This window comes from Lepidochelys kempii, chromosome 28 (assembly GCF_965140285.1).
Source record: "Lepidochelys kempii isolate rLepKem1 chromosome 28, rLepKem1.hap1, whole genome shotgun sequence".
Taxonomy (NCBI): Eukaryota; Metazoa; Chordata; order Testudines; family Cheloniidae; genus Lepidochelys; species Lepidochelys kempii.
The window spans coordinates 4,226,763-4,254,678 of NC_136407.1; the positions used below are offsets into that span (position 1 = coordinate 4,226,763).

Below are 27,916 nucleotides of genomic sequence, written 5' to 3' on the forward strand. Positions count from 1 at the left end.
ACTGTCTTCCAGCCCCAGGCTGGGCTGGGGGAGCAGGCTGCACGGGGGGTGGAGGGACTGGTCAGAGCAGGCTGCACGGGGTGGGGTGCCAAGATTTTGAGCAGGTTGCTGGCATTTTGGAGCATGCGGGGGATGTGGCTACATGTGGGGTGGGGTGCTGGGGAAACTCCATTGTCTGATTAGTGCATCAGAGCAAGGTCAGTCCAAGCACATCTTGCCTTTTCTTGTTGTTGTGGTAACTATGAGTCTGGGGTGAGGAGCTGGTATTAATTACCACCTGATTATTGATATAATTACAAGATATGAAATATGCCAGGAATAATCTGATGGGGAAGGAATAATGTGGCACCCCCGCTATTTTCCACTGTTTAGAATTATAGAGCAAACACAAAACAGTGACTCCTCTGCAGTTCTATACCAAAATATTTTTCACCTAGTATCAGCAGGGAAAGATGAAGAGCTTGCTTTGGGCCACATTGCGTTTCAGTTGACAGCTGTTGGACATCTGCCAGAGATGTGAGAAAGACTGGGCTAAGATTTAGTTTGATTGGAGGGAGACAGATCCAGAGCAGAGAGGTAAAGAGGGCAGAGGGATTCTGCATTAGCAGATCTTAATGCAGAATCTGACTTGTGTTTGTTGTTTTTTTTTTTATTGTAAAGCATTTAGGCTGCTTTTGTAGATATGTGTTAATAATCTGTCCTCTTCCTAGAGTTCTGAGGAAGTTATATGAGTATTTTTAAAGAGTGCAGACTGCAGATTAGATTGCAGTGAGGTCTTAAGTGCAGGATCAGGCTCTAAACTGCTGTCCAGTCCACACACTGAACAAACTGAAAAAAACACTTCGATCTTTCTGTTGTAGTGATCTTATGGGTAAATTACAGCAATCCAAGGTTAAAAGAAATACATCTGTGATTTTATTTTGATGATTGTGGCTTTAAGAAGCTGGTTTCTTGCTATTTACTTTCTCTTAGATACTGATCCTGCAAACAGTTATGCCTCTGGAGAGCATCCATGCATAGGCATTTGCAGGATTGGGGCTTTAGTGAATGAATACTGGAGCAAAAGCATGTGGCTAGGCTTAGCTCGTGACATTGGCACAGTTACATTTCAAACAAAGTTTATATAGGTGTTGATGGCTTAAGGTAAGAGAGGCAAGGATTCTTTTAACAACATAATTTTTTAGCGTGTTTTAGGTGTCTGAAAACTGTGATCTTAATGGTTTTTTAAAAAAAATATCCTGTTACTAATTAATACATGGTAAGTAGTTAAACAGTATCCATGGTAAAGTTCTTCCAGTTTTATTTGTTTGGCGATTAGAGTTGGATTCCAGACAAGTGATTTCCATTAAGTTTTAGAATTTGTCTGGGGAGAGGTATTGGAAACCATTAAGGCCAGATCTTTGCTGTCTGGTAGAGGTCTGGCTCTTCCGAGTACTCCATTGACTCAGAAGTAGAAAGCACAAGGTGTGGTGCTAGGTGTTTTGTAGGATGAAGACCTTATTTGCAAGCTCTTTGAAGCAGGGATCTGTCTGCAAACTCCAAAACCATGTGTTAATGTGCTCCAGGGCTTCTGCTCTGAGTTTTTGAGTGTGTGTGTGTGTCCATGTGAAAACAGGAGAACTTTGCCTGTTTCTACAGGGCTCTGTCGAACTTGCACAGCGTGGGTCCTAAACACTCATTTAAAATACCTATAACTGACCAGTTGATGTTTTACTTCCCTTTGTGTTTTCAGTGTTGTCACTTGTTTGTTTGGGGTTTTGTTTGCTGTCTGTGTAGCTTTATTACTTCTTTTTACTGTTCTATGTGTGTGAAGTATTCATCCAATTAAGAATTGACATCCCATAGAAATGGTATAAGCCTGAGTGAATACCTTCTGCTCTCCTTTCCAGTATCCAGTACATGTACTCCAAGGGCAGTGTCAATTTTCTTTTTATTTGATTTCATACTAAATACATATCTTGAGCAGTGCACCTTATTAATTATCCCTTGTTTTAATATTCTTTCTTCTTCTTCCATACCTATGAACTGTTTAAAAATATATATTATATCTAGGGTTTTTGTTTGTACTGGTGGCTCACATCCACACACTACCTCAATATTGGTGGAGCACATAACAAAATTCATTCCGCACGTGGATGGAAAAAATTAGAGGGAACATTGGTGGCTGCTCCCTCTTGGGTGGATGGGCCAATCCTGGGGCCCATTATCTCTTGGTGATTTGATTTCCATTCCAAGTCCATAAAGTAGATTTTCAATATAAATACTTTGTTCCTTACATACGACCCATATGTTGATCTCTCAGTCATTATGAGTCTTGACCAGTTATGAGCTTTTTGTAGATGCCTTTGTCACAGAGTCACCACATCAATGCTCTAGAACTACTCTGTATGAAGCCAGTCAGGACTCTGGGGAAGCCTCCTCTCTCTGAGCAGACTGTCTCCAGGGCAGAAGCTTCCACAGCTTTGACCTTCCTGGGTCTGACCTCAGAGCATTCAGCATCCCCCTTCCACAGTGTGTGCTTCCTGCAGCGAGTCCGCCCAGATGGGGTTCCTGGGGAAACCAGAGGGTCCTGCACCCCAACTCTGCAGTCGGACATGATTCTCAGCCAGCCAGTAAAACACAAGGTTTATTAGGTGACAGGAACACAGCGTAGAACAGAGCTTGCTATCACAGAAATCAGTGACTTTCAGGCAAGTCCAGCTTGGGAGTCCTGGGACAGATGCCTTGGACTCCCCCTTTTCTAGTCCCCCCGTGCAGACTGCCCACTTTCAATGACCTGACCTCCGACACCCCCCTGTTGCTCCTCCTCCATCTCCGTGTCTCATTTCCTGGGCAAAAGGTGTCACCTGGTCTCACCCCTCTCCTGGGTCTCAGGTTACATAAGTGCAGGCAGCTGGACGCTTCACCTGCCCCGAGGGCTCAGCAAAAATTATACACCCAGTTCCTACCACTGAAGTTTTGGGTGCAGTACACTGGGAAACTGAGGTACACACAGTTTTAGTATAGGACAGTAAGACTCACAGGCAACACCCACTTTGTTACAGCCTCACATGCTCTCCCTTATGGATAAATCTGTCCATCTATCTGCCGCCCCGACCGGGAAAACGGAGAAGTCTGCTGCTTGCCAGGAGCTAAGATTCACAATGTGATGGAGAGACTGCCAAGACACATCAAGCTCTCAGATCGCTACCCCTTCCTGCTTCTTCACGTGGGCACCAATGATACTGCCAAGAATGACCTTGAGCGGATCACTGCAGACTACGTGACTCTGGGAAGAAGGTTAAAGGAGTTTGAGGCGCAAGTGGTGTTCTCACCATCCTCCCCGTGGAAGGAAAAGGCCTGGATAGAGACCGTCGAATCGTGGAAGTCAACGAATGGCTACGCAGGTGGTGTCGGAGAGAAGGCTTTGGATTCTTTGACCACGGGATGATTTTCCAAGGAGGAGGAGTGCTAGGCAGAGACGGGCTCCACCTAACGAAGAGAGGGAAGAGCATCTTCGCAAGCAGGCTGGCTAACCTAGTGAGGAGGGCTTTAAACTAGGTTCACCGGGGGAAGGAGACCAAAGCCCTGAGGTAAGTGGGGAAGCGGGATACCGGGAGGAAGCACGAGCAGGAGCGCGCGAGAGGGGAGGGCTCCTACCTCATACTGAGAACGAGGGGCGATCAGCGGGTTATCTCAAGTGCCTATATACAAATGCACGAAGCCTGGGAAACAAGCAGGGAGAACTGGAAGGCCTGGCACAGTCAAGGAATTTTGATGTGATTGGAATAACAGAGACTTGGTGGGATAACTCACATGACTGGAGTACTGTCATGGATGGATATAAGCTGTTCAGGAAGGACAGGTAGGGCAGAAAAGGTGGGGGAGTTGCACTGTATGTAAGAGATCAGTATGACTGCTCAGAGCTCAAGTATGAAACTGCAGAAAAACCTGAGTCTCTGGATTAAGTTTAGAAGTATGAGCAACAAGAGTGGTGTCGTGGTGGGAGTCTACTATAGACCACCGGACCAGGGGGATGACGTGGACGAGGCTTTCTTCTGGCAACTTGCAGAAGTTACTAGATTGCAGGCCCTGGTTCTGATGGGAGACTTCAATCACCCTGATATCTGCTGGGAGAGCAATACAGCAGTGCACAGACAATCCAGGAAGTTTTTGGAAAATGTAGGGGACAATTTCCTGGTGCAAGTGCTGGAGGAACCAACTAGGGGCAGAGCTCTTCTTGACCTGCTGCTCACAAACCGGGAAGAATTAGTAGGGGAAGCAAAAGTGGATGGGAACCTGGGAGGCAGTGACCATGAGATGGTCGAGTTCAGGATCCTGACACAAGGAGGAAAGGAAAGCAGCAGAATACGGACCCTGGACTTCAGAAAAGCAGACTTTGACTCCCTCCGGGAACTGATGGGCAAGATCCCCTGGGAGAATAATATGAGGGGGAAAGGAGTCCAGGAGAGCTGGCTGTATTTTAAAGAATCCTTATTGAGGTTACAGGGACAAACCATCCCGATGTGTAGAAAGAATAGTAAATATGGCAGGCGACCAGCTTAGCTTAACAGTGAAATCCTTGCTGATCTTCAATACAAAAAAGAAGCTTACAAGAAGTGGAAGATTGGACAAATGACCAGGGAGCAGTATAAAAATATTGCTCGGGCATGCAGGAGTGAAATCAGGAAGGCCAAATCACACCTGGAGTTGCAGCTAGCAAGAGATGTTAAGAGTACCAAGAAGGGTTTCTTCAGGAATGTTAGCAACAAGAAGAAAGCCAAGGAAAGTGTGGGCCCCTTACTGAATGAGGGAGGCAACCTAGTGACAGAGGATGTGGGAAAAGCTAATGTACTCAATGCTTTTTTTTTTTGCCTCTATCTTCACGAACAAGGTCAGCTCCCAGACTGCTGCACTGGGCAGCACAGCGTGGGGAGGAGGTGCCCAGCCCTTTGTGGAGAAAGAAGTGGTTAGGGACTATTTAGAAAAGCTGGACATGCACAAGTCCATGGGGCCGGATGAGTTGCATCCGAGAGTGTTAAAGGAGTTGGCGGATGTGATTGCAGAGCCATTGGCCATTATCTTTGAAAACTCATGGCGATCGGGTGAAGTCCCAGAAGGCTGGAAAAAGGCTAATGTAGTGCCAATCTTTAAAAAAGGGAAGAAGGAGGATCCTGGGAACTACAGGCCGGTCAGCCTCACCTCAGTCCCCGGAAAAATCATGGAGCATGTCCTCAAGGAATCAATTCTGAAGCACTTAGAGAGGAAAGTGATCAGGAACAGTCAGCATGGATTCACCAAGGGCAAGTCATGCCTGACTAATCTAATTGCCTTCTATGATGAGATAACTGGCTCTGTGGATGAGGGGAAAGCAGTGGATGTGTTGTTCCTTGACTTTAGCAAAGCTTTTGACACGGTCTCCCACAGTATTCTTGTCAGCAAGTTGAAGTATGGGCTGGATGAATGGACTAGTGATCAGTGGCTCCATGTCTAGTTGGCAGCCGGTATCAAGTGGAGTGCCCCAAGGGTCGGTCCTGGGGCCAGTTTTGTTCAATATCTTCATAAATGATCTGGATGATGGTGTGGATTGCACCCTCAGCAAGTTTGCAGATGACACTAAACTGGGAGGAGAGGTAGATACGCTGGAGGGTAGGGATAGGATACAGAGGGACCTAGACAAATTGGAGGATTGGGCCAAAAGAAATCTGATGAGGTTCAACCAGGACAAATGCAGAGTCCTGCACTTAAGATGGAAGAATCCCATGCACCGCTACAGGCTAGGGACCGAATGGCTAGGCAGCAGTTCTGTAGAAAAGGACCTAGGGGTTACAGTGGACGAGAAGCTGGATATGAGTCAACAGTGTGCCCTTGTTGCCAAGAAGGCCAGTGGCATTTTGGGATGTATAAGTAGGGGCATTGCCAGCAGATTGAGGGACGTGATCGTTCCCCTCTATTCGACATTGGTGAGGCCTCATCTGGAGTACTGTGTCCAGTTTTGGGTCCCACACCACAAGAAGGATGTGGAAAAATTGGAAAGAGTCCAGCGGAGGGCAACAAAAATGATTAGGGGACTGGAACACATGACTTATGAGGAGAGGCTGAGGGAACTGGGAATGTTTAGTCTACGGAAGAGAAGAATGAGGGGGGATTTGATAGCTGCTTTCAATTACCTGAAAGGTGGATCCAAAGAGGATGGCTCTAGACTGTTCTCAGTGGTAGCAGATGACAGAACAAGGAGTAATGGTCTCTAGTTGCAGTGGGGGAGATTTAGGTTGGATATTAGAAAAACTTTTTCACTAGGAGGGTGGTGAAAGACTGGAACGCGTTAGCTTGGGAGGTGGTGGAATCTCCTTCCTTAGAAGTTTTTAAGGTCAGACTTGACAAAGCCCTGGTTGGGATGATTTAATTGGGAATCGGTCCTGCTTGGAGCAGGGGGTTGGACTAGATGACCTCCTGAGGTCCCTTCCAACCCTGATATTCTATGAGTTTATGAAATACCCTCTAAGAGATGTTTGGTGTAATGGGTTTGTCATGTTTCAAGTGAGAACTGCTGGAAATAACCAAGCCAGGGAGAGGAATACTTTCTGCCAATGGCCTTCAGGACGGGTGCTGAGTTCACTGCAGTGCCCCTCGTCCCCTCTCCATTTCCCTTCTCGGTGTGCTGTCTGGGGTGCTGCCCTGCTTCCTGCTCCCCAGGCCACCCCGTATCTACTCCATGTGCCAGGCTTTTTGCAGCCCCCAGTGAGAGGCCATCCAGCCCATCAAACTGGTGCCAAAGTGCTAGGCCTCAGGCCTTCTGGGGTGCACCTCTGTGAGTCCAATTGCCCCTGTCCTAGGGGTGCTACAGGAGCATGTCCTTCTAGTGCGTCAGGGCTCCACCCTCTCGTTGAGGCCTAGGGGCACTTTCTTCTTCTCTTGAGTACCAGGTGAAACAGCAAAAGAGCCAACTGTCAGCAAACAAGGATAAATAAAGGAATGAAAGAAAATAGAGGGGAAAACACTGTGAATAGATCCCATCAGGATGTGGGCCTCTCTTACTTCTGGGGGCTGTGGGAGTGTCTCAGTTACCTTCAGAGTTTACTGGGTCTCCAGCGCAAGTTGCAGCCTACTCCTCCTTTGAGTTCTGGGGATCCCCACCCTCCCTTGGTGAAGGCCAAAGCCCCGAATGGTGTCAGCCCTCTCTCTTGGGCTGGAGATGCTCCACAGACTCTTCCCTTCCCAGGGTTGCTCCCCTTTGAGTAGAGTAGATCTCTCCTTTTAACTCCTGCTCCAGTCCTGGCATGGTTTGCAGGTTTGGAGGGGCTGGGCCAGTCCAGACTAAAGCAGCAGTTTAACCGCTTCTTTGCTAGCTTGGGGTTTATATAGCCCTTAACAGGCACCCAGGCCCAGGGAATGGCACCCTATCAGCCCCATGCCTGATGTGGTGGGACGACCCACTGGCAGTATTGCCTTTGAGGGTGCTGCTCCCACTCCCTCCCCTCCCCCTTTACTGCCACCACAATGCCTGTCACCTTCACTTCCTGAGGGGTGACCCCCAGAAGGTGTGTTTTGTTATTCCTTTCCCTCCCTCCCTCTTCCTCCCCCACCCCAGGATCAGTTGTGCACCCTCTGTCTCAGGAGTTAAGGTGGGTCATGGGGTGCGGGTGATGCTATGCTGGACATCCATCATCACTGAGGGAGTGGCAGCCTTGACCCTCCTTGAAGGTTGCCGGGATGTTGATGTGCACTGGAGGAGAACTGGGGCTTGACTGAGTCTATGGACCATTTGGCCCACACTGTGCCACTGTAAAGCCTGCTCTGCATTCCTGCAAATTGCTGCTGATGGCGTTGCTCCCATAAGTCTCTGTAACGCTGTCTTCGGTGTCTCGAGAGCATGAGCACCAGCCTCAGGCAGACTGGTAAGAACCAGGGCACAAACCCCAGATTGGTTGAGGTCGATATGTAGATTTCACCAATTAAGTATCAAGTGGAAATGCTTCAGGCACTGTAACAGCATTAACATGGAATCACGGACAGTCCCCTTGGATCATCCCATAGATCTCACCACGCAGCTGAGCTCACCTTTGTGACAGATGGTCCCTTCCACCAGGAGTTTTCAACCTTTTACTTTCTGAGGCCCCCCCAACATGCTATAAAATACGCATGTTTTGACCATGTGGGCCAAAATAACTGGTTTTCTGCATATAAAAGCCAGGGCTGACGTAAGGGGCTAGCAAGCAGGGCAGCTGCCTGGGGCCCCATGACACAGGCCCCCCCAAAGTTGCATTGCTTAGGCTTTGTCTTCAGCCCCAGGTGGTGGGGTTCAGGGCCCCAGATTTCAGCCCCATACACTGGGACTTCAGCTTTCTGTCCTGGGCCTCTGAATCTAATGCTAGCCTTCCTTGGTGTCCCCCCTGAAACCTGCTCATGGTCCCCCACATAGCTCCAGACCCCTGGTTTAGAACCACTGCCTTACACCACGAATCACAGCAATTTTCAGGTTATTGCCAGTCCCAAAGGACCAGGCACTTACTTGGTCAATTGAATCTTCAATCTCACAACAAAGAGAACACTTGTAACCATTCATGTAATTACCTATATTAAGATTATTTAAAAGGAAACGAGTTGTTTACAAAGTTAAAGCAGGTAATCCTATAGATGCAGACAAGTTACAGTCTTAAATTTCAAAAGATAATAGAAGCTTCTATAATAAGCAAGCTCTACTTATTCTTTAGGACTAACCCAGGCTAAGTAGCTGGGGATCGCTTGCTTATGCCTAGAAACTTTGCCCCGCAGAGCCCAAGCAGCATACAGATAATCAGTTCCTTCCGTATGGGGTTTTTTATCCCCTTCCTGCCATGTGCTCTGAGCTGAAAACTCAGCTAATGGGAAGTCAAGAGCACAACAAGAGTCTTTTGCCTTTTTTAACATCCCATAATAGTCTATCTGGGGTTGATGGACCTTTCCTGCCTGGCAACATATAATACATTCTGTTGACAGTCAGCACTTCACACAGGTAAAGTCTCTCTCCTGTTCGCTGATTTACAGAGCTACAGAGGCTCACAATGCAGCGAGTCAGATATTAACCCAGGTGGCAACTCACAAGCATTCAATAAAGCCTAAACCCTAAACACATTCTTATAATTCTCATACCTGTTCTAACAATACTAACATAGGTGAGCCAAACTGATTCTAGCTCTGCGTTTGTCCATGTTCAATTAAGACATGGGGGCTTTTGCAAGAGCCAACACCTCATCTGCCAGTGTCACAGGCAGGATGGGTGGGGATGGCGTCTCTAACCTCTGTTTGCCAGAAGCTGGGAATTGGTGACAGGGGATGGATCACTTGATGATGACCTGTTCTGTTCATTTCCTCTGAAGCACCTGGCATTGGCCACTGAACTAGATAGACCATTGGTCTGACGCAGTGGGCCGTTCTTATGTTCACAGTCTCTATCAGGAGTATCTACTCATTTGGACTCACTGGGGAGCCACAGAAAGAAACAAGGTGTGCTGAGGCAAGAAGGCCCAGTCTCAGAGCCCCCAGGATCACACTTGCGAAAAGCTAAAACTAGGCCCAACCCACGAAAGGGGGCACTCCCAGGAGAGACTGTATAAAGGCTGGAGTATCAAACAACTTTGTAAACCTGAGACAGCTGCATTGGGAAAAATGACAAGGAGAATCCCACAAAGTGACGACTTTCATTCTGCTCTTCTCTGGCCTTTGGTTCATAGAATCACAGAACTGGAAGTGACCTCAAGAGGTCATCTAGTCCAGTTCCCTGCACTCAAGGCAGGACTAAGTTTTATCTAGATCATCCGTGACAGGTATTTGTTCAGCCTGCTCTTAAAAATCCCCAAGGATGGAGATTCTACAACCTCCCTAGGCAATTTATTCCAGTCCTTAACCACTCTGACCGTTAGGAAGTTTTTCCTAATGTCCAACCTAAACTGCCCTTGCTTCAATTTAAGCCCCTTGCTTCTTGTCCTATCCTCAGAGGTTAAGAAGAACAATTTTTCTCCCTTCTCCTTTTAACAACCTTTTATGTAATTGAAAACTGTGATCATGTTCTCTCTGTCTTCTCTTCTCCAGACTAAACAAACCCAAGTTTTTCAATCTTTCCTCATAGGTCATGTTTTCTAGACCTTTCATCATTTTTGTTTCTCTTCTTTGGACTTTCACCAATTTGTCCACATCTTTCCTGAAATGTGGTACCCAGAACTGTACACAATACACCAGTAGAGGCCTAATCACCACAGAACAGAGAGGAAGAATTACTTTTCGTGTCTTGCTTAAAATACTTCTGCTAATACATCCCAGAACGAGGTTTGCTTTTTTTGCAACAGCGTTACACTATTGACTTATATTTAGCTTGTGATCCACTATGACCCCCTGGTCCCTTTCCACAGTACTCCTTCCGAGACAGTCATTTCCTGTTTTAAATGTGTGCAATTGATTGTTCCTTCCTAAGTGGAGTACTTTGCATTTGTCCTTTTTGAATTTCATCCTATTTACTTCAGAACATTTCTCCAGTTTGTTCAAATCATTTTGAATTTGAATCCTACCCTCCAAAGCACTTGCAACCCTCCGGGCTTGGCATAGTCCGCAAACTTGATAAATGTAACAGAGAGACTCTGTTACTGGAAGGGTTTCACCCTGGTGGGAGGGGGCAAGGCCTGTACTGGAATAAGGTCACTCTGTGCTTCACAGCGTGGCAGAACCTAGAATGTCCATTAGCAGGGAAAAATCCTGGGGTGAATCGGCTTGTGGAATGGACAAAATCCCTGTCTGAATTCTCTCACATTCCCTTCTCGCCCTGGCAGGCTACAGAATAGCGTCCACGTTTTGCTCCAGATCATCCCATCCTCCCGGGGGAAGGAAATGGCTGCAATGGAGCTGGCTCAGGTAAGGGATCATCAGGGAGCTGGGGGTGGGCTCTGCTTGGAGGGAGGGGAGCAGTAAATGCATAGGAGGATGGGAGCTGCTGGAGGTGGTGGGAGGCAGGAAATATCTAGGGTGGAGAAAGGGAGGGGACAGGATGTGACAAACCTGCTGAGACTTGTGTAATCTAGGGTGTGATGGGTTTTCACCCCCGGAGCGCAGTTTGGGCGGACTTCTGGGAATTGTTATGCTCTCTAACCCTCAGGCTGGTCTGGCCCTTCTCACACTGCTTTGCTGGAGATTCAGCCAGACTCTCCAGGCCCTCTTATCACCCAACACAACAGCAACTGGCATCATGCGCCCAACTAAGCTACCTGAGTGCTTTACCTAAGCCACTCAAGGACAGATAGAAGACAACAGCCAATTTCCCAGCTCCCCAACCTCGCACACCGGCTGTTGTATAAATCCAGAATTATACCATCTTACAGTGCACTGGGAGCTGTATAATGTATAATTCGCCTTCCCCTCAATATAGGAAAGATATACACAACAAGCTAACCAAGCTGAGATTTTCCCCAGACACTTCACTCAAAATACACTGGTTAAGATAAAGCATAAAACAAGTTTATTAACTACAGAAAGATAGATTTTAAGTGATTATAAGTGATAGCCAACAGGTCAAAGCAAATTACTTAGGCTTAGTTTGAGTTTTTGCTTATTTGCTAACATACTAAATGGATAGAATTTGAATGAGCAATTTCTCACCCTGAGTGATGATACAAGCAGTCCTGCAAGTTTCCATACACAAGCTAGAAATCCCTTTACCCTGGGACCAGCATTTCCCCCAGTTCAGTCTTTGTTCCTCAGGTGTTTCCAGGAATTCTCTTGTGTGGGGAATGAGGCCAAGAGATGATGTCACACCCCATCTTAGGTAGCTTTTCCATATGGTGGGAACCCTTTCTTCCAAACTCAGTTTCCAGTCCAGTGTGTGGAAAAATACAGGTACGAAAATGGAGTTCAGTGTCATGTGGTCTTGTTGCATGCCCTGAAACATTCACAGGAAGGCTCAGCTCTTCCACGGGGTCCATTGCCTGTGCCAATGAGCCATCAGCACTGTCTAGCTTGTTCATTGTTTACTTGAAAGGGTAGTTGTGGGTGTTACCCAGAGTAAGCACATTGGAAATGCAGATACATAGTCAATATCCATAACTTCAGATACAAACATGATCCATGCACACAAATAGGATAATCATATTCAGCAAATCATAACTTCTCGAATGACACCGTACATGCTGCATCTTGCACAAAATGCATCATAATTATGTCCCAATCCTATTATAATCATACTGCTATGCTGAATATGGGCCATAGTGTCAGATAGGGCCTAATTTCAAGGCACAGGAGTTGGGAATGGAACTTTCCCTCCTTGTGGAACAGGAAATAACCCCCCAGCCAGAGCTGGGAAAACTTCCCAGACACCCAGTGCTGCAGCCTTGAATCTACTGACACTTCATTAGTTACCACCACCCTTAATCTTTGTGGCAACTGCAAACTTTATCAGTGATTTTATATTCTCTTCTAGGTTATTGATAAGACTGTTCAATAGCACAGGGCTAAGAACCAATGCTTGTGGGAACCCACTAGAAATAAATCCACTCAACCATCGTTCCCCATTTACAATCACGGTTTTTAATCTATTTAATGTATGCCGTGTTTATTTTGTATCATTCTAGTTTTTTAGTCAAAATATTGTGCTGAACCAATTCATAGGCCTTGCAGAAGTCTAGGTATATTACATCAGTACTATTAGCTGCAGCCAAACTTTTGATCTCATCCAATAAGGATGTCCAGTTAGTTTGATAGGATCTATTTTCTCTAAACCTTTGTTAATGGGTACTAATTATATTACCCTCTTTAATTCTTTGTTAATGAACTTCAGTATCAGCTGCTCCATTATCTTGCCCAGTATCAATGTCAGACTGACACTCTTGTAATTAGCAGGGTCATCTCTTTTACACTTTTTAAATATTGGCACATCATTAGCTTTATTCCAATCTTCTGGAATATCCCCAGTGTTCCAAGTCCTAATTAAAATCAATATTAACAGTCCACCATGCTCCTCCACTAGGTCTTTTAAAACTCTTGGATACAAGTTATCTGGACCTGCTTATTTAAACATTTCTAACTTTAATAGCTGCTGTTTAACGTCCTCGTGAGCTATTGTTGGAATGGAAAGAGTGTCATAATCAACATCTTCTGATATGACTACATCATTTGTTTTTTTCCAAACCTAGGAGAGAAATATTGAAGACTTTTACCTCTTCTGCATTATTTTTTGATAATTCTGCCATTTCTGTTTAGTAATTTACCACTACCATTTTTAGGATTATATTTGTACTTAATATACTTTTAAAAACTTCCTTCTTATTTTCATTGATTGGTCATTGATTTCTGATAGCTTCCCTTACCAATTTTCTACAATTCTGATCTAACTTATATTCTTTACTTCCCCTTTCTTCCCTATATTTTATTTGGAGAGTGTTGGGATTCCTACCAAGGAGCACCAGCAGGGTACAGAGACAGTCCCATCTCTTTTATCAAGCTCTTGCTGGTAGGTATGTGATAAATGTGAAGATTCTGCCTCCGTCTGTCAGCTGGGAGACACAAAGGTTCTCTCTTTCTACCCTCTGATGCCTCCTGGCTGCTCTAGGCAAGGTTGGGGTGGGAATCTGTTAACATGTGCCTCCCAGAGCTTCCATTTACCTGGTGCTGCTGTTCCTTGAATAGTGGGGTTATGACTGGGGCAGCAGGTACTGAGTGTTGGACTCTTGCTCTTTCAGGGGCCGGTGACTTTCGAGGAAGTGGCTGTGTATTTCACCAGAGAAGAGGGGGCTCTGCTGGACCCCACTCAGAGAGCCCTCTACAGGGATGTCATGCAGGAGAACTATGAAACGGTGTTATTGCTGGGTAAGGAGTCCTGTCCCCTGGGTTATTAGAAGCTGTGGGGTCTCTAAAGAACTTGAGTTAACTTTATATCTTTATTCGTCATACAAGTTTTGACAAGTTTCCTTGCCCTCCTTTTTTTTCCTTATCTCCCACCCACTAGAATAATTTTTGGACATGTGCCTTTTTGGTGCCGTCAGTCATTTAAAAATTGCATTTAATGTATCCTTATTGGATACATTCATAACTACAGCTTTCATGCCTTTTCCTCATTTTAAGAGGAAAATATGCCACCTGTAGAATTCTAAATTGAGTAAATAGGTCGATGACTGATGCATGGCTTGTGTGACCATCAGATGAGCTCCTCTTTTGATAGGAGAGTTCATAATGTTGCCATTCAGGACCCCACAGGTGAAGGGATAACAGAGCCGTGGGACGGGAGGAGAAGGGGGAGTAGATAATTCTGAGATGCCAGGAAATAGCGAGGGTGTGTGCAGGGTTAGAGCTAAGAAGCAGCAGGGAGGGATGAGGTAGTGAGAGACGAGGAGGGAACACCAGAAGCTCCCAAGGTGCCGGGAGGTGGTGCCGGCTGAAAGTAATGGGAGGAAGGGCACACAGGAAGTGGGCTGGGTGGGTGCGTGGGAGGGAGGAGAGGTTTGGGGATCTAGAGCTGTGGGGGGTCCCTAACCTAAGCATATTCCAAAACCATTCACACCAATCGGGCTTATCGCTATACACCCATAGAGTCTGTTCCCCAATGTTCCGTTCCCAGATCTGATGCCGCAGAGTGTTTCCCCCACGTCCCCCTTCCCAGCTCTGATGCCGCAGAACCTTGCCTGTGTCCCTGTTCCCATTCTCCCCCTTAATAAATCTGATTCCAATTTTCCCTCCCCCCTGTTTAACCCCAGTTTATATAGTTATATTCTCAGCTATACCTTAACCAATCATTTTACTGAAATTTAACTAACCAATCCTCACATATTGTAACATAATTCTCTAACCAATTATATCCTACTACCCTAATTAACTCACACCTAACAAAATTAATTATACAGCAGACAGAAACAATTAGAGAACCAGACAGATTAACAATTGGGGTGGCCATAAAGATAAAACAATACAGAAATGAGGGTACGACGACCATTGATAAGTGTTTTCTTGCCAGACAGGATGATATCAAACTAAATTTTCTTTAAGCATCTTAAGATCTGTTTCTTTGTCTGGTGGTGATGGGCACTATCTGGACAGGATTGTCTTCCAAACAACCCAATAGCACCTTATGTGACTGGTTTGGGATATGACAATGTGATCGTTCGCTTCCCGGCTTATGGCTGCCCCTGCTGCTTAGCCAAAGGCCTTAGCCCAGTGGTCCCCAACACGGTGCCCATGGGCGCCATGGTGCCTGCCGGGGCATTTTTGTGTGTCCCCAGGACACCCCATTGGTTCTCGGCGGTATTTCGGCGGTGGTTCTTCTTGCTGCCACCACCGCTTCTCGGCGGCATTTTGGTGTCCGGTTCTTCTACTTGGCATTTCGGCGGCGGGGTGTCCGGCTCCCGCCACAGTCTTCTGGGAATAGCAATATGGTATTCCCACAAGAAAGGTTGGGGACCACTTCTTTAGCCTAAGAACATGGCCTCAGACTATCCTAGTGAGAGAAGGTCCATACACAGGCAGACTGAGATTTTGATTCTTTGTTTTTATACCCCTGTAACTAGCTAAGTGATAAAAATACACCTAAGTTCTTAAAGTATACGCTTTACAGGCAGGCCCAGAATATCTATATTCTCACAGTGGGTTGTACCCCTTCCCCCATTTTGTGTCGGTCTTGTCTATTTAGATTGTAAATTGTTCAGGGCATGGGCCATCCACTGTTTTGTGTTTGTACTTGTCCTAGCACAATGAGGACCCAGTGTTAGTTGGTCCTTAGGTACTAAGGTAATGAATATGATTTAGAATAATAACTCCTCTCCTGGGTTGAGCAAAGGAAGTTGGCCTTGAGATGTTTCTGCATAAAAATGAGCTGGGCTTAAAATCATGGAATATTCTTTGTGACAAGTATCCCACAAATTCTACTGATCTTCCTTGTTTTCTTTGCCTTGAGCAGGGTTTCCAGTTTCCAAGCCTGATGTGATCTCGCAGCTGGAACGAGGGGAAGAGCCGTGGGTCCCAGACTTCCACGGCTCTGAGAAAAAAGTGCTCCCGAGAGCTGCCTGCACAGGTGAGGAATTGGTTAAAGCAACTCAAAAACTGTCCATGAATACAGGAAACATTTGGGATGCCCTACAAAGACCTTGTGAGCTCTCCAAGTTCAGGATTGTTCCCTGCAGATGTGGAATCATTAGGCAGATGTCACTCATGGCCTCACACCTATCCTGACTGACAACTGGCAGCAGGTCCCTCCCTGATCTCGCTTTCCCCTGAGTGTTCTGGTGAGATGCGGACCAAAACTGATCCCTTCCTCTCTCCTCTGGGGAAGGGTTTGGGGAAAATCAGCTCCTGATAGGTTTGTTCTCTCCCGCACATATTTTGGTTTGTTCATCCCTTTTTCCATTCCTGTCTCTGAGATTTCCTTTCTCTCAGGCACAGGGAGTGACCTATGTCTGGATTCTCTCTGTCTCCCATCAGCTGTTGGAATGGTGAGTGAGAATAAGGAGAATCCCCAGAAGGAAGATGCTGAGCAAGTAGAACCATATGGGACGTTATCAGGAAGATCCAAAGGGAATGATTCCGGGAGTTGTGCACTCCCAGCAAAAGCCTGTGAGACTCAGCAGATGCCAGAGGAAAACTTCAGTAGCCACTCAGACCTTATTACACACGGGAGAATCAATTTGGAAGAGGCATGCTACATATGTCATGAATGTGGGAAAACCTTCAATGGAAGCTCAGACTTTTTCACACATCAGGGAATCCACAGAGGAGAGAGACGCTACATGTGCTCTGAGTGTGGGAAACGCTTCAATCGGAGCTCACACCTTATCACACATCAGACAATCCACACGGGTGAGAAACCTTATGGATGCTCTGATTGTGGGAAACGCTTCAATCGGAGCTCATACCTTATCATACATCGGAGAATCCATACGGGTGAGAAACCTTATGGATGCTGTGAGTGTGGAAAACGCTTCAGTTGGAGCTATGCCCTTATCGCACATCGGAGAATCCACACAGGAGAGACGCCCTACACATGCTCTGAGTGTGGGAAAAGCTTTAATCGGCACTCACAGCTTATTACACATCATAGAATTCACACAGGAGAGAAACCCTACACGTGCTCTGAATGTGGGAAATGCTTCAGTCGGAGGTCTGCCCTTATCACACATCGGAGAATCCACACAGGAGAGATGCCCTACACATGCTCTGAATGTGGGAAAAGCTTCAATCAGAGCTCAAACCTTATCACACATCGTAGAATCCACACAGGAGAGATGCCTTTCACGTGCTCTGAGTGCGGGAAAAGCTTCAAACAGAGCTCTACCCTGAGCAGACATCAGAGAATCCACACAGGAGAGAGACCCTACACATGCTCTGAGTGCGGGAAAAGCTTCATTGAGCGCTCAGACCTTGTCAGACATTGTAGAATCCACAGTGGAGAGAGACCCTACACATGCTCTGCGTGTGGGAAAAGCTTCAATCAGCGGTCATTCCCTATTAGACATCAGGAAATCCACATGGGAGAGAACTGTAAGAAATGCCTGGACTAGGGCTGGCCAAAGATTTGTTTTTAAAAGTATTACATTTACTAATGTATAGTGATCTTTGCACCATCTTCACCATGGTCTCTCAGCTCCCCTAGATGAGTTGCCTGCTTCTGCCTTTTGCAGCTCCCCCTTCTTTGGGGTCAGTCCTGTGATCTTTTCTATCAACTCCTTTCTTTTTTTTTAGTCATAAGAGTGTGTCCCCCTCCAGCCAGGAATGTTCATCAGCTCCAGAGAGATGGTTTGATCCCAACAAGCTACACTGAGGAAAAAACTACCTGTGCCTTACATCCACTAGGACTGTACATGGCATTGGCTGCTCAAGTTAGTGATCTTGGTGTAAAAAGACAGTTATAGTTGTAGAGCAGATACAGCCCAGGTGCAGTGGTTGACATTAGCTTTCCCCTTGGCCTTACCTAAACTCCATCACTTTTCCTAGTCTAAACAAACTCTGAGCATCCCGGTTATACTGTTCCCCCATTTCAAAGCAATTGTTAGTCATCAAGTTTCCCCTTTGGGAACAAATTGTTTCTTTCCCAATTGCTCTGATGTTACTTCAGGTTGTGCTGGAGAGCAGATATTTTTGCTACCATTTTCCTCACTTAAAATATATTGAACTATAACAAAGAGCAGGAACAGGGCAGGGATAGGGAAAAATGTCATTTCACCCTCTGTAACAACAGAAGAAGATAGGGTAAGTCAGAAGGATTCCCCATCACCATCCCAATCCTCTATTGTTCAATTGCTTAGGTCAATATTTTTTCTAAAGGGCTGGAAAGAGGATTCCTTAGTAAATGACATGTAAATAGGCAAAATACTCATACATTTGGCTCCCACTGCAGTTCTGGCCCAGGCCCTGCAGGAGATGGCTCTTGAAGATATCTCCTTCCTAATCAGGTGCATGTTGCCTATTATTTGGGAAATACAATCCCTTTTTAGGTAGAGATGGGAAAAATGGAAGTGACGTTTCTGTTCAGCTCACCCCTGGGAGATGCTGCAAATGTGTAGAAAATAGAATCCGTGTTGAATGTGATAGAGCTGCAGAAAGATACCTATTTTTAATAGCTACCTGACGTTTAGTGTCTTACAGGGATTCTAAAATGCACCTGAATTTAGTCCCTAATTTTAAATCTGTGCCACCAGATTAAAGAAATAAAAGGGCATATTTGGGGGATTTATACCTCATTATCGCGACTGATATGTTGTGTGGTTGGTGAAGAATTCTACCCCCGAGAAGTGTAAAATTACTCCAAGTAAGGTCAATGATTTGACAAGAACTCAGGTAGAAATTGCAGGTATAAGTGGTTGATTTTCACCCAAAGAGATGGACGCTGTGGTGACCTGTGGCCCAGGTAAACTGTTTTTAGAACGCTGCTCCCTAGTTAAGTGGCATTGATCACACTCCTAAAGAATGCCATGATTAAATTGGGAACAACTGTCTTTTACCATTTGGATCCAAAGTTAGATGAAGCACAGAGAGAAACAGCCGATTCCTTCAGAGCCATTCCATGCCTATGGGTCCCAACCTGGCTGCCTTGTTGGACAAGAAGCACTTCCATGCTGGACAAATGATGGTAGCCAATGAGGGAATGTATCAGATTCCAAGTTCACAGGATACTTGGATGCTGAGTCCTGACTCTGTGGTTTTGTCTCTTAGTTTTGGTCTTGAGTCTTATGCATTTGTATCATTTCTCCACCTCCTGCTACTTTGAAAGATTAGAAAGTGTGAAAATAGAGCACAGGTGGTTTTTCTCATCATGCAACTTTCCTACATAGTGTGAGACCCCTTTCCACCCACACTTACGGGAGAAGACCCAGGGAGAAATGAACTCACAGAAATGGAAGGCTCCTAGGTTATTATAGAATGTGACTTCACACAAAGCTCACTGGGTGGAAATGGGAATCAAGAGAAAACTGCCCTATAGGTTTATATTTTGTAATCTTTGAGTAAGTTACCAGCAACAATGAAATTAAACATGAAGTTAATTAATGTAATGAAAGAGGCTGATTCTGTGATAACTTTCAGTGTTACAATATAATTCAGCTTTTCTTCTAGTTCTCTCCCTGCCCCCTCCTACTATAAATGGTGGCTAATCCTGAAATTAAAACCTCACTCTAAAGGAATTAGAGTGGGGGAATATGTGAGAGAAATAGCATGTACGAGAACAGAGACCCAGTATAGCTGTAATTATTTGTATTTCAAATGGAATTTATTTTGATAAATTTTAAAATCTTCTGTTAAGAGGAAAATTATTTGAGACAAGATGTGAACCTTTTATTCAGTGAGAGGGGAACAGCCAGAGAGTTCCCCAGGTCCCTTCTCGCAAATTAAAGGTGTCACATCAGGCAGGAGATATCAAAATCTAACATGGTGATGAATGTGTGATGGTAGCTTTTCTGGGTTGTTTTTTTGGTTTGGTTTGGTTTTTTAATTTACTTTTTGTTTTGTTTTTGCAATCAGTCATTTTTATACGTGCTGAGGCCCCTTTTCCTTTTGATCACACCTGTTTAACCCCCAGGCCTGGCTCTGAAAACCTCCTCAGAACTGGCCTTGTGTTTCTTCATGTTTGATGTCTTTGGGGTTCACACACCCACACGACATGGAGTTCACAGCAACAGATACTATGAGAAGCCTGCTGGGTTAAGTGGGCCTTTTCCAAACTGACATTAGCCCAAAGTCTGCCTCAATTCAGCTGGATTGGAACATGTCTGTATCAAAGGAGTGGTTCACTCCTGATTTTCCCAGAGACCTCGGGGGAGGTGTGGTAAGATAGGATAAGTAGGAATTGAGAACAGTGAAGTTAAAGGTAAGGGTGAGCAGGTCAACAAACCTGTTGTTTTCATTCCCTCTGACACATCTGTCACTGGTCATTCTCAGGCAGCACGCTGGGCGAGATGGACCATTGGTCTGACCCTGTATTACCAGTCTTTCATTTTTATGTAAACCATCTACAGCCTTGTCTACACTGGCAAGCTTCTGCACAGGAAAGCAGCTTTCTGTGGTGTAACGTCTGAGGTGTACGCACGGCCAAGCCACTTAGTGCGCAGAAACTGCGCAGCTATAGCGCTGTAAAAAACCCACCCCAACAAGTGTTGTACAGCTCTCTGCACCGGGGGTACAGCGCCGCGGGGCCGGTGTAGACACTCTGGTGGATTACAGGGCTTGTGATTGGCCTCCGGGAGGTGTCCCACAATCCCTGTTCTCGCCTCTCTGGTCATCAGTTTGAACTCTACTGCACTGCCCTCAGGTGACTGACCACGAACCCCACCCTTAAATTCCTTGGGAATTTTGAAAGTCCCCTTCCTGTTCGCTCGGTGATGCATGCAGTGGTCTCAGCGCATCTTTCCAGGTGACCATGCCTGCTCCACGCACCAGGTGATCCCTCCTCTTGGAGCAATGCCAACCTGCTGAACCTCATAGCATTTGGGGAGAGGAGGTTTTCCACTCCCAGCTGTGCTCCAGATGTGGAAATTATGATACCTACAGACAGATTTCATGATGTATGAGAGAAAAGGGCCATGACCAGGACACACTGCAGTGCGGGGTCAAAGTGAAGGAGCTGCGGAACACCCACCACAAGGCAGAGGAAGCAAACTGCCACTCCAGTGCTGCACCCACAAGCTCTCACTTCTACAAAGAGCTGGGAGCGATACTCACTGGTGATCCCACCTCCACTGTGAAGGCTGCTGTGGATACTTCAGTGGCTCATATGCCAGTCGAGAGTGGACTGAGCCAGGAGGAGGAAATCTTGGATGAGGATGTGGAGGAGGACCCAGAGGCAGAGGACAACTCGGAGGTCAAAGATGCATGGAGCCCGGAGTTCTTCTCTACCCCGGAGGAGGCTAGCCAGTCACAGCAGTCGGAGTTGGCGAAGCACAAACAGGAGAGGAGGCCTTTGGTAAGTGGCTTTGATCTGGGTAATCACTGAAGCGAGTTGTTGGGGATAGGAGGGTTGCAGAAAGCAGGCTTGTGTCTGTATGATGTGCATACCACCACGTGCCTAGTCTGAGTGGCGGAACAGGGTGATGATTGACTCCCTCACTTCATGGGAATCTGCCTCAGAGATCTCCATGAAACTCTCATGATACTGGGCAATCCGCTGCTGCAGGATCTTTGGCAGAGTTGCTTTGTTTCTTGCCCCATTAAGGGTAATTTTCCTGTGCCACTCTGGAGTCACCGGGGGGAGGAGGGGCAGAGACCATTGCTGCACACAGGTGAGCCACGTAAGGGCCAGGGCGGACACCACAGTCTTGGAGAAGACCATCCTTTGATTCCCTGCTCACCCTCAGGAGCAAGATATCTTCCGTAATGGAAACAGCCTGTGGGAAAATGTGGGCACACAAATGATTATAAGGCCCCCTGCCTACAGTGCTGTCTCTCCCCAAGAGCCACGTGTCCGCTGTATAGTACCGTCCTGGACAGTGATTTCCCCTACCCCCGCTGTTACCATTTTGGCGGTCATGGGGCTCATGTGTGCTCGGCTGGGGACAGCCAGTTAGTGATAGGTATGTGAATAGTGGTTGTATTTTAAATCACTGCATCAATGGTCTGTGTGTTGCAAACAATACTGCTTGTGTAAAATGTTGCATTTTTACTTTCAGATATGACCTTGAGAGCCCAGTCTCCCTCTTTGTTATTGACGGCTGTTCAGAATTAGAAAGTGGCCATGAAGAACTAAAGAGAATTTTCTGCATGATATCATGATGCACTCCATGGCCAAAAGACAAGAATTGAAGGAGTGTCGGGACAGCGAGAAGAGGGACTGAAAGGAGAATGAGGTACGCCAGAACAAAGCCACGTATGGGCTCTTAAACGTTATGGAGTGCCAAGCGGACACAGTCCAGGCACTACTCGCACTGCCAACCAAGCAGCTCCATGCCCACCCTCCCTTGCAGACACTATCGCAAAACTCTTTCCCTTGCGCCTCCCTGACACCATCAACACACTCTTCTCAACCTCCTGCCTCCAGTCTGTACCTGCTGCATTCCACCCCTGCCCCATCACAGTCCAGCCCTGTGGACTCCCCTTACCCACTGCACTCCACACCTGTCCCTCTGCAGTTTATTCGTGCTGAAGTACAGTACCCGCTGCACTGTACTCCAAAGGATAACGTTGCATATAATACCTGGACATACACAAATCTTTAACCATCCCGGGACCTCACCTCCTTATGGGACCGTCCCTTCCCCCATCCCCCACAGTGCTGATTCATTTTTCTTTTTTGTTTGTTTGTCTCTCTCCTCTGGTGGTTGCTTTTTAATAAAAGAATAGTTTTGGTTTGAAAGCAATCTATATTCCATTAATTGAAAGCAAACAGAGCCCTGCAAAGCAACAAGCAGTTTTCTTAAGCCTTCATAGTGCATCATCTGCACCAATCACAATCACCTCCTAACATTACAAGCTGTGATACAACATGGCTAGAGGGCAGCAAGCAGGAGAGTGTTTTTTTTTTTGTAGCAAAAAAAAGGTGTTTTTATTTGCATAACACACTTAAAAAACTAAACCAACAGCATATGCAATGTGTAACACAGCAGCCAAACACAATTGTTTTCTCATTAGCTTCAGGGGAGGGAAGTGTTCAAGCTTGCCTGGGCCCAGAGTGGGGGGCTTCCTTGACTCTCGTCTTCCACCCTTCCGAGTTACCTGGTGGCCCAGAGCGAGGGGGCTTCATCGACTCTCAAGGTCTGCCACCCCGTCGAGTTACTGGCGCCACACCCAGTGTCACCAACAATTGCCTCCTTTGAAAGCACCCAACAAGAGGGGCAGGCTGTGGGGTGGACAATCCGAGGGGGGAGCACATGCACCCACGTGTGAAAGGACCCCTCTAAGGTAGTGGTGTCCACAGCAGCAATGGCTGGGGCTGGGGTCCCTTACTCTCTCCCCCAATCAAAGGGTCAAACAAAGGGAACCGGATGGGGACACCGAGCAGAGAACCTCGGACAGCACGCACCACTCCTCAAAAGCATCAAGGGAGTTGGACGCTGCCCAGAGGAACTCCGCCTGGATACGTGAATGGACCGAGGATCGGAAAACGGCCCCACAGTCACAGGAAACTCCATCGGCCAGCCTCCTCTCTCTGGTTTTATAGATGGCTGTTTTAGCGAGGGCCAGGAGGAGGTTAACTAGGAGATCCCGTGACTTTGTGAGTCCACAGATGGGGAGTGCATAAATAAAAAGCTGAGGGGAAAAATGCAACCAAAAACATAATAGAAGATTTGTGAGGAGCCGGAACAGGGGCTGCAGCCTGGCGCACTCCAAATATATGTGCCCCAGGGTTTCCCTCACACTGCAAAAGGGACAAGTATCTGGGATGGGGGTGAACCGCCCCAAGTACGTGCCTGTGCCTACAGCTCCGTGAAGGAGCCGCCAGCTGATGTCCCCGATGGGCCTCGGAACCAAGGTGGAATATAGGCTGGCCCACTAAGGATGCTCACCCTCCAAAGGTGGCAGAAGGTCTTGCCACTTTGTGTCGGGGCGGGACACTAGGGTGAGGGCATGAAGGGAGTGGCACACGAGCATGTGTAGATGTTTCCTTAGTGCAGTTTGGAAGCATACCGGCTGTAGGTCATGCGAGGAACGAGGTCTGGGGAGCCCCATGGGCCGAGCAAGCATCAGGGGATCCAGCCAGTCTCCCCGGTCGTAGTCCAGGAGGTCTCCAACTCTCGTGACTTCTGACAGGATCAAGCTCTGGAGCACCGAGCGGGACGCCGCCACCTGCACACGGAGCTGGGGTTGTGTAGCAGGGGTTCTGCGAGGAGATCTGCCCCCTTGGTGGCCGCCATGGATCTGGTCATTAAAAACAGTTTCCAAGTCCAGAGGAGGTCCTGGTAGAAGACCGGCAGCCCAGAGAGGTCTTGCGGAAGACCTCCCGGACGGAGATAAAAGAGCTGACGATCATATGGGAGCCCTCGGATGTGGCATAGGATGGCGTCCGCCAGTATGCTCCATGCCGAACTGCCTGCACCATAGAGGAGCTTCTGTAGGGCCTGGAGGCGGAAGACGCGGACCTGAGTGTGCAGACACTTCAAGCCCTGTGCTCCTTCCTTCACGGGTAGATGAAGAACCCCTGCAGGGGCCCAGTGCATTCCTGACCAAAAGAACCCTAGAATTGATGTCCGGAGGTTGGTCAGGAAACCTGGGGCTGGGATCAGGGTGTTGAGCAGGTACCAGAGCATGGACAGGACTAGTTGATTAAGCACCAGTGCTCTCCCTCGGAGGGAGAGACATTGGAGTAGTCCAGTCCATTTCCGGAGCCGCTCTATCACCCCTCCCTCTAAATTTTCCCAGTTCTCCGGCAGAGAGGGATGTGTGGCAGAAAGGTAAACGCTGAGGTAGAGCAGTGGACCCGCGCTCCACCGGATAGTCTGAAGCGCGGGTGGGAGGGAGCTCGCCTGCCGCCAGTCTCCTACCGCCAAGCCAGAGCTCTTGACCCAGTTGACCCGGGCGGAGGAGGCTGCCGAATCGATGGCCTGGCAAGCCTCCACCCATGCCAAGTCACCCAGGTCCTGGATCACGAGGATCATGTCATCAGCATACGCTGACAGGACCAGCCGCAGCTCCGGCTCCTGCAGCACCAACCCTGTCAACCTCCTGCGGAGGAGACAGAGGAAGGGCTCAAACACCAAAGCGTACAGCTAGCCCGAGAGGGGGCACCTCTGCCGTACTCCTCGCCTGAAGCTGACCGGTTCAGTCAGGGTCCAGTTGAGCTTAAACAGACTCTCTGTGGAAGCATAGAGCACCCGGAGAAAACCCACAAACTGGGGTCCGAAGCCAAACGCCTGCAGAGTGCTGAGGAGGTACCCGTGGTCCACACTATTGAAAGCCTTCTCTTGATCTAGGCACAGGAGGGCGAACGACAGACCGTCTCCACTTCCGAGTTCCAAAAGGTCCCGAACCATAAATAGGTTATCAAAGATACTGCGGTCCAGGATGCTGTAGGTCTGGTCTGGGTGGATCACGTCCGCCAGCACAGACTCTAGCTACAGCAAGATTGCTTTCACTACAATTTTGTAGTCCGTGCTGAGGAGCGAGACGAGGCTCCAATTTCGTAAATTGCGGAGGTCCCCCTTCTTCGGCAATAAGGCAAGCACAGCTCACCTGCACGAAAGAGGGAGGACCCTGCTCTGCAGAGACTCAGCCCAGATGGTGACTAGGTCTGGGCCGAGGACATCCCAAAACACGCAGTAGAACTCCACAATCAGCCCGTCCATACCAGGAGACTTATTAGAGAGCATACAACGGAGGGCTTCCGAGAACTCCGCCAGAGTGAGAGGCAACTCTAGCCGGTCTCGGTCGCTCATGCTGACCGTAGGGAGCTCCTCCCAGAGCACTCTGCAAGCACTAGGGTCGGTCGGATCCAGGGAGAAAAGACTTGCATAGAAGGCTCGGGCCCTCCCATACATCTCCACCAGTTCCGTAAAGGGGGGGCCATCCTCTGCCAGGAGGCAGGTGATGTGTTTCTTAGCCCACCTCATTTTCTCCAGGTCATAGAAGTAGTGGGAGCCGCGATCCATCTCCCGAAGGAGGCGGATGCGGGATCGAACAAAGGCGCCCCGGCCCCGCTGGTCCTTGAGGGCCCGGAGCTCCTCCCGCTTCTCCTGGCATGCTCCGTAGAGGAGCGGGTCCTCGGGGCTGGCGGCCAAACATCTCTCCAGCTCTAAGACCTCCCGTTCCAACTGCTCCATCACCGCATTTCTCCGTCAGCTGGTGCCCCGGGTGTAGTCGTGGCAGAAAAGCCAGGCGCGCACCTTCCCCAGGTCCCACCATCGCCGCGACGAGGGAAAGCCATGCCGCTGCCCTCGCCAGGCCAGCCAGAATTCCCAGAAGGACATCACGAAGCCCTCATCCTCCAACAGGCTGTTGTTAAAATACCAATTGGCCAGCCCCGGCCTCTCCGCACAGAGGGAGGCTGTCACGGTGGCTAGGTGATGGTCAGAAAATGGGGCCAGCCGAATGCTGGAGGAGTTGCCTCGTGAGAGATGGAAGCGTGATAAATAAATGCGGTCCAACCGGGATTGGCTCGACCGATGGGCTTCCACCGAGACAAAGGTGAATGTGGAAATGTTATCCAGGTGGTGGTCACACCAGATGTCCACTAGGGAGTGATGTCTGACTATCTCCCAGAGGGTGTCCGCGGTGGCTGGGCTCTGCTCGGTCCCCGAGCGATTCCGCTCCTCGGGGGTTGTATTAAAATCCCCTCCCAGGACCAGGCACTCATGAGAATCTAAGGTGCCGAGGAAGGCAGATGCCCGCTGATAAAATTGCAGCCGCTCCGGGCCCGATATCGGGGCATAGACGTTAATGAGGTTAACCACGAGCCCCTCCATACGGACCCGGAGATGCAGCAGGCGACCTGGCACGGCCTCGGCGACCCCTAGCACCTCGGGCCGTAGGTTGGGGGAGAACAGGGTTGCCACTCCATCCTGTCGAACCGTGGAATGTCTAAAGTAGACCCTGTCCCTCTACTCCAGCCGCCAATTGTCTTCGGCGGTCGGATCCGTATGGGTCTCCTGCAAGAAAACCACAGCGTACCCTCTCTCCCGAAGAAAGGAGAGCACCTGGGACCTGCGGAGAGCCATCCTACAACCCCGGGTGTTCAACGTTGCAATGGTAAGTGGTTTCATGGGGGGGGTCCAGGGGGATCCTCACTGGCAGGGACGCTCGCATCCACCAGCGGGCCGCGCAACAGTCTTTGACCCATCCCGTAGATAAGTAATTGGTCACGGAAGATGCGGACCTGCCAGTAGGCCGCAGCATCCCGCTTCCCTGTCCCTTTACCTTCCCCCATGAGGGCCCTTGTGGCCCAGAGGATTTGAGAAAAGTCCCCCCATCGCTGGAGAGCAAGCTGTACCTTGTTGTGGGAGCCACAGACATCCTCTAAAAACTTCCTCAGCTCTCCTCGCAGCTCATGGGGGAGGGTGGGGTTACGGTTTCCTGGTGCACCCTTGGTGCAGCCCTGTGGCCCACTAAAATGGGCAAGCAGAGTGCGGACCCCCGACGGGGTACCTGATGGGCTGGAGCTTCTAGGCCCGCCTCAAGCCCTGGGGCGATAGGGGGCGGTGGAGGGAAAATAATAGCCCCTAATGAGTCGGGGCAGGAGAACACAAAGGCCACTCCCTGGGAGGTCATCAGTTGGAAAAGGGAAGGAGACAGTCCCGGGGGCGGCAATAACATTGCAGGAGGTAAACTGGATAGGGGCAGAGGCGAGGTTCTGGGTTTCGGGAGGCAAGCAGCTGGATGAAGGCGCCTCCCGATCAGGCTCGAGGGTTAAGGGGGTGGGGAGGGAGCTATCAGTGATACCGGGCACGGGCTCTATGGTGGATTTAGCGGCCACAGCATCAGGAGGTGGATTATCTTCTGCAGGGCCCCCACCTGGGAAGGAAGTCACTTGCTCCGCACCAACGAGGGATGCCCCTGGTGACTCGTGTCCCGGCCACGT

The 27,916-nt window shown here is 48.3% G+C and overlaps 1 protein-coding gene across 4 annotated transcripts in view; it reads left to right on the top strand.

Moving 5' to 3' along the window:
• Nucleotides 1-22,762, top strand: part of LOC140904149 (uncharacterized) — a 34,334-nt gene extending 11,572 nt beyond the window's left edge. For 2 of the 4 annotated variants that reach the window (XM_078850932.1, XM_078850934.1), the window contains exons 2-6: nt 10,782-10,863; nt 13,680-13,806; nt 15,887-16,000; nt 16,363-21,376; nt 22,080-22,762. In XM_078850932.1, coding sequence (XP_078707058.1) covers nt 10,782-10,863; nt 13,680-13,806; nt 15,887-16,000; nt 16,363-17,483 — 1,444 coding nt within the window. In that variant the 3' untranslated portion in view covers nt 17,484-21,376; nt 22,080-22,762. Of the gene's footprint in view, nt 1-3,044; nt 3,573-10,781; nt 10,864-13,679; nt 13,807-15,886; nt 16,001-16,362; nt 21,377-22,079 lie in introns of those variants that run through there. The other 2 variants (XM_078850935.1, XM_078850933.1) reach the window with 2 other exon arrangements.
• Nucleotides 22,763-27,916: the final 5,154 nt, after the last annotated feature.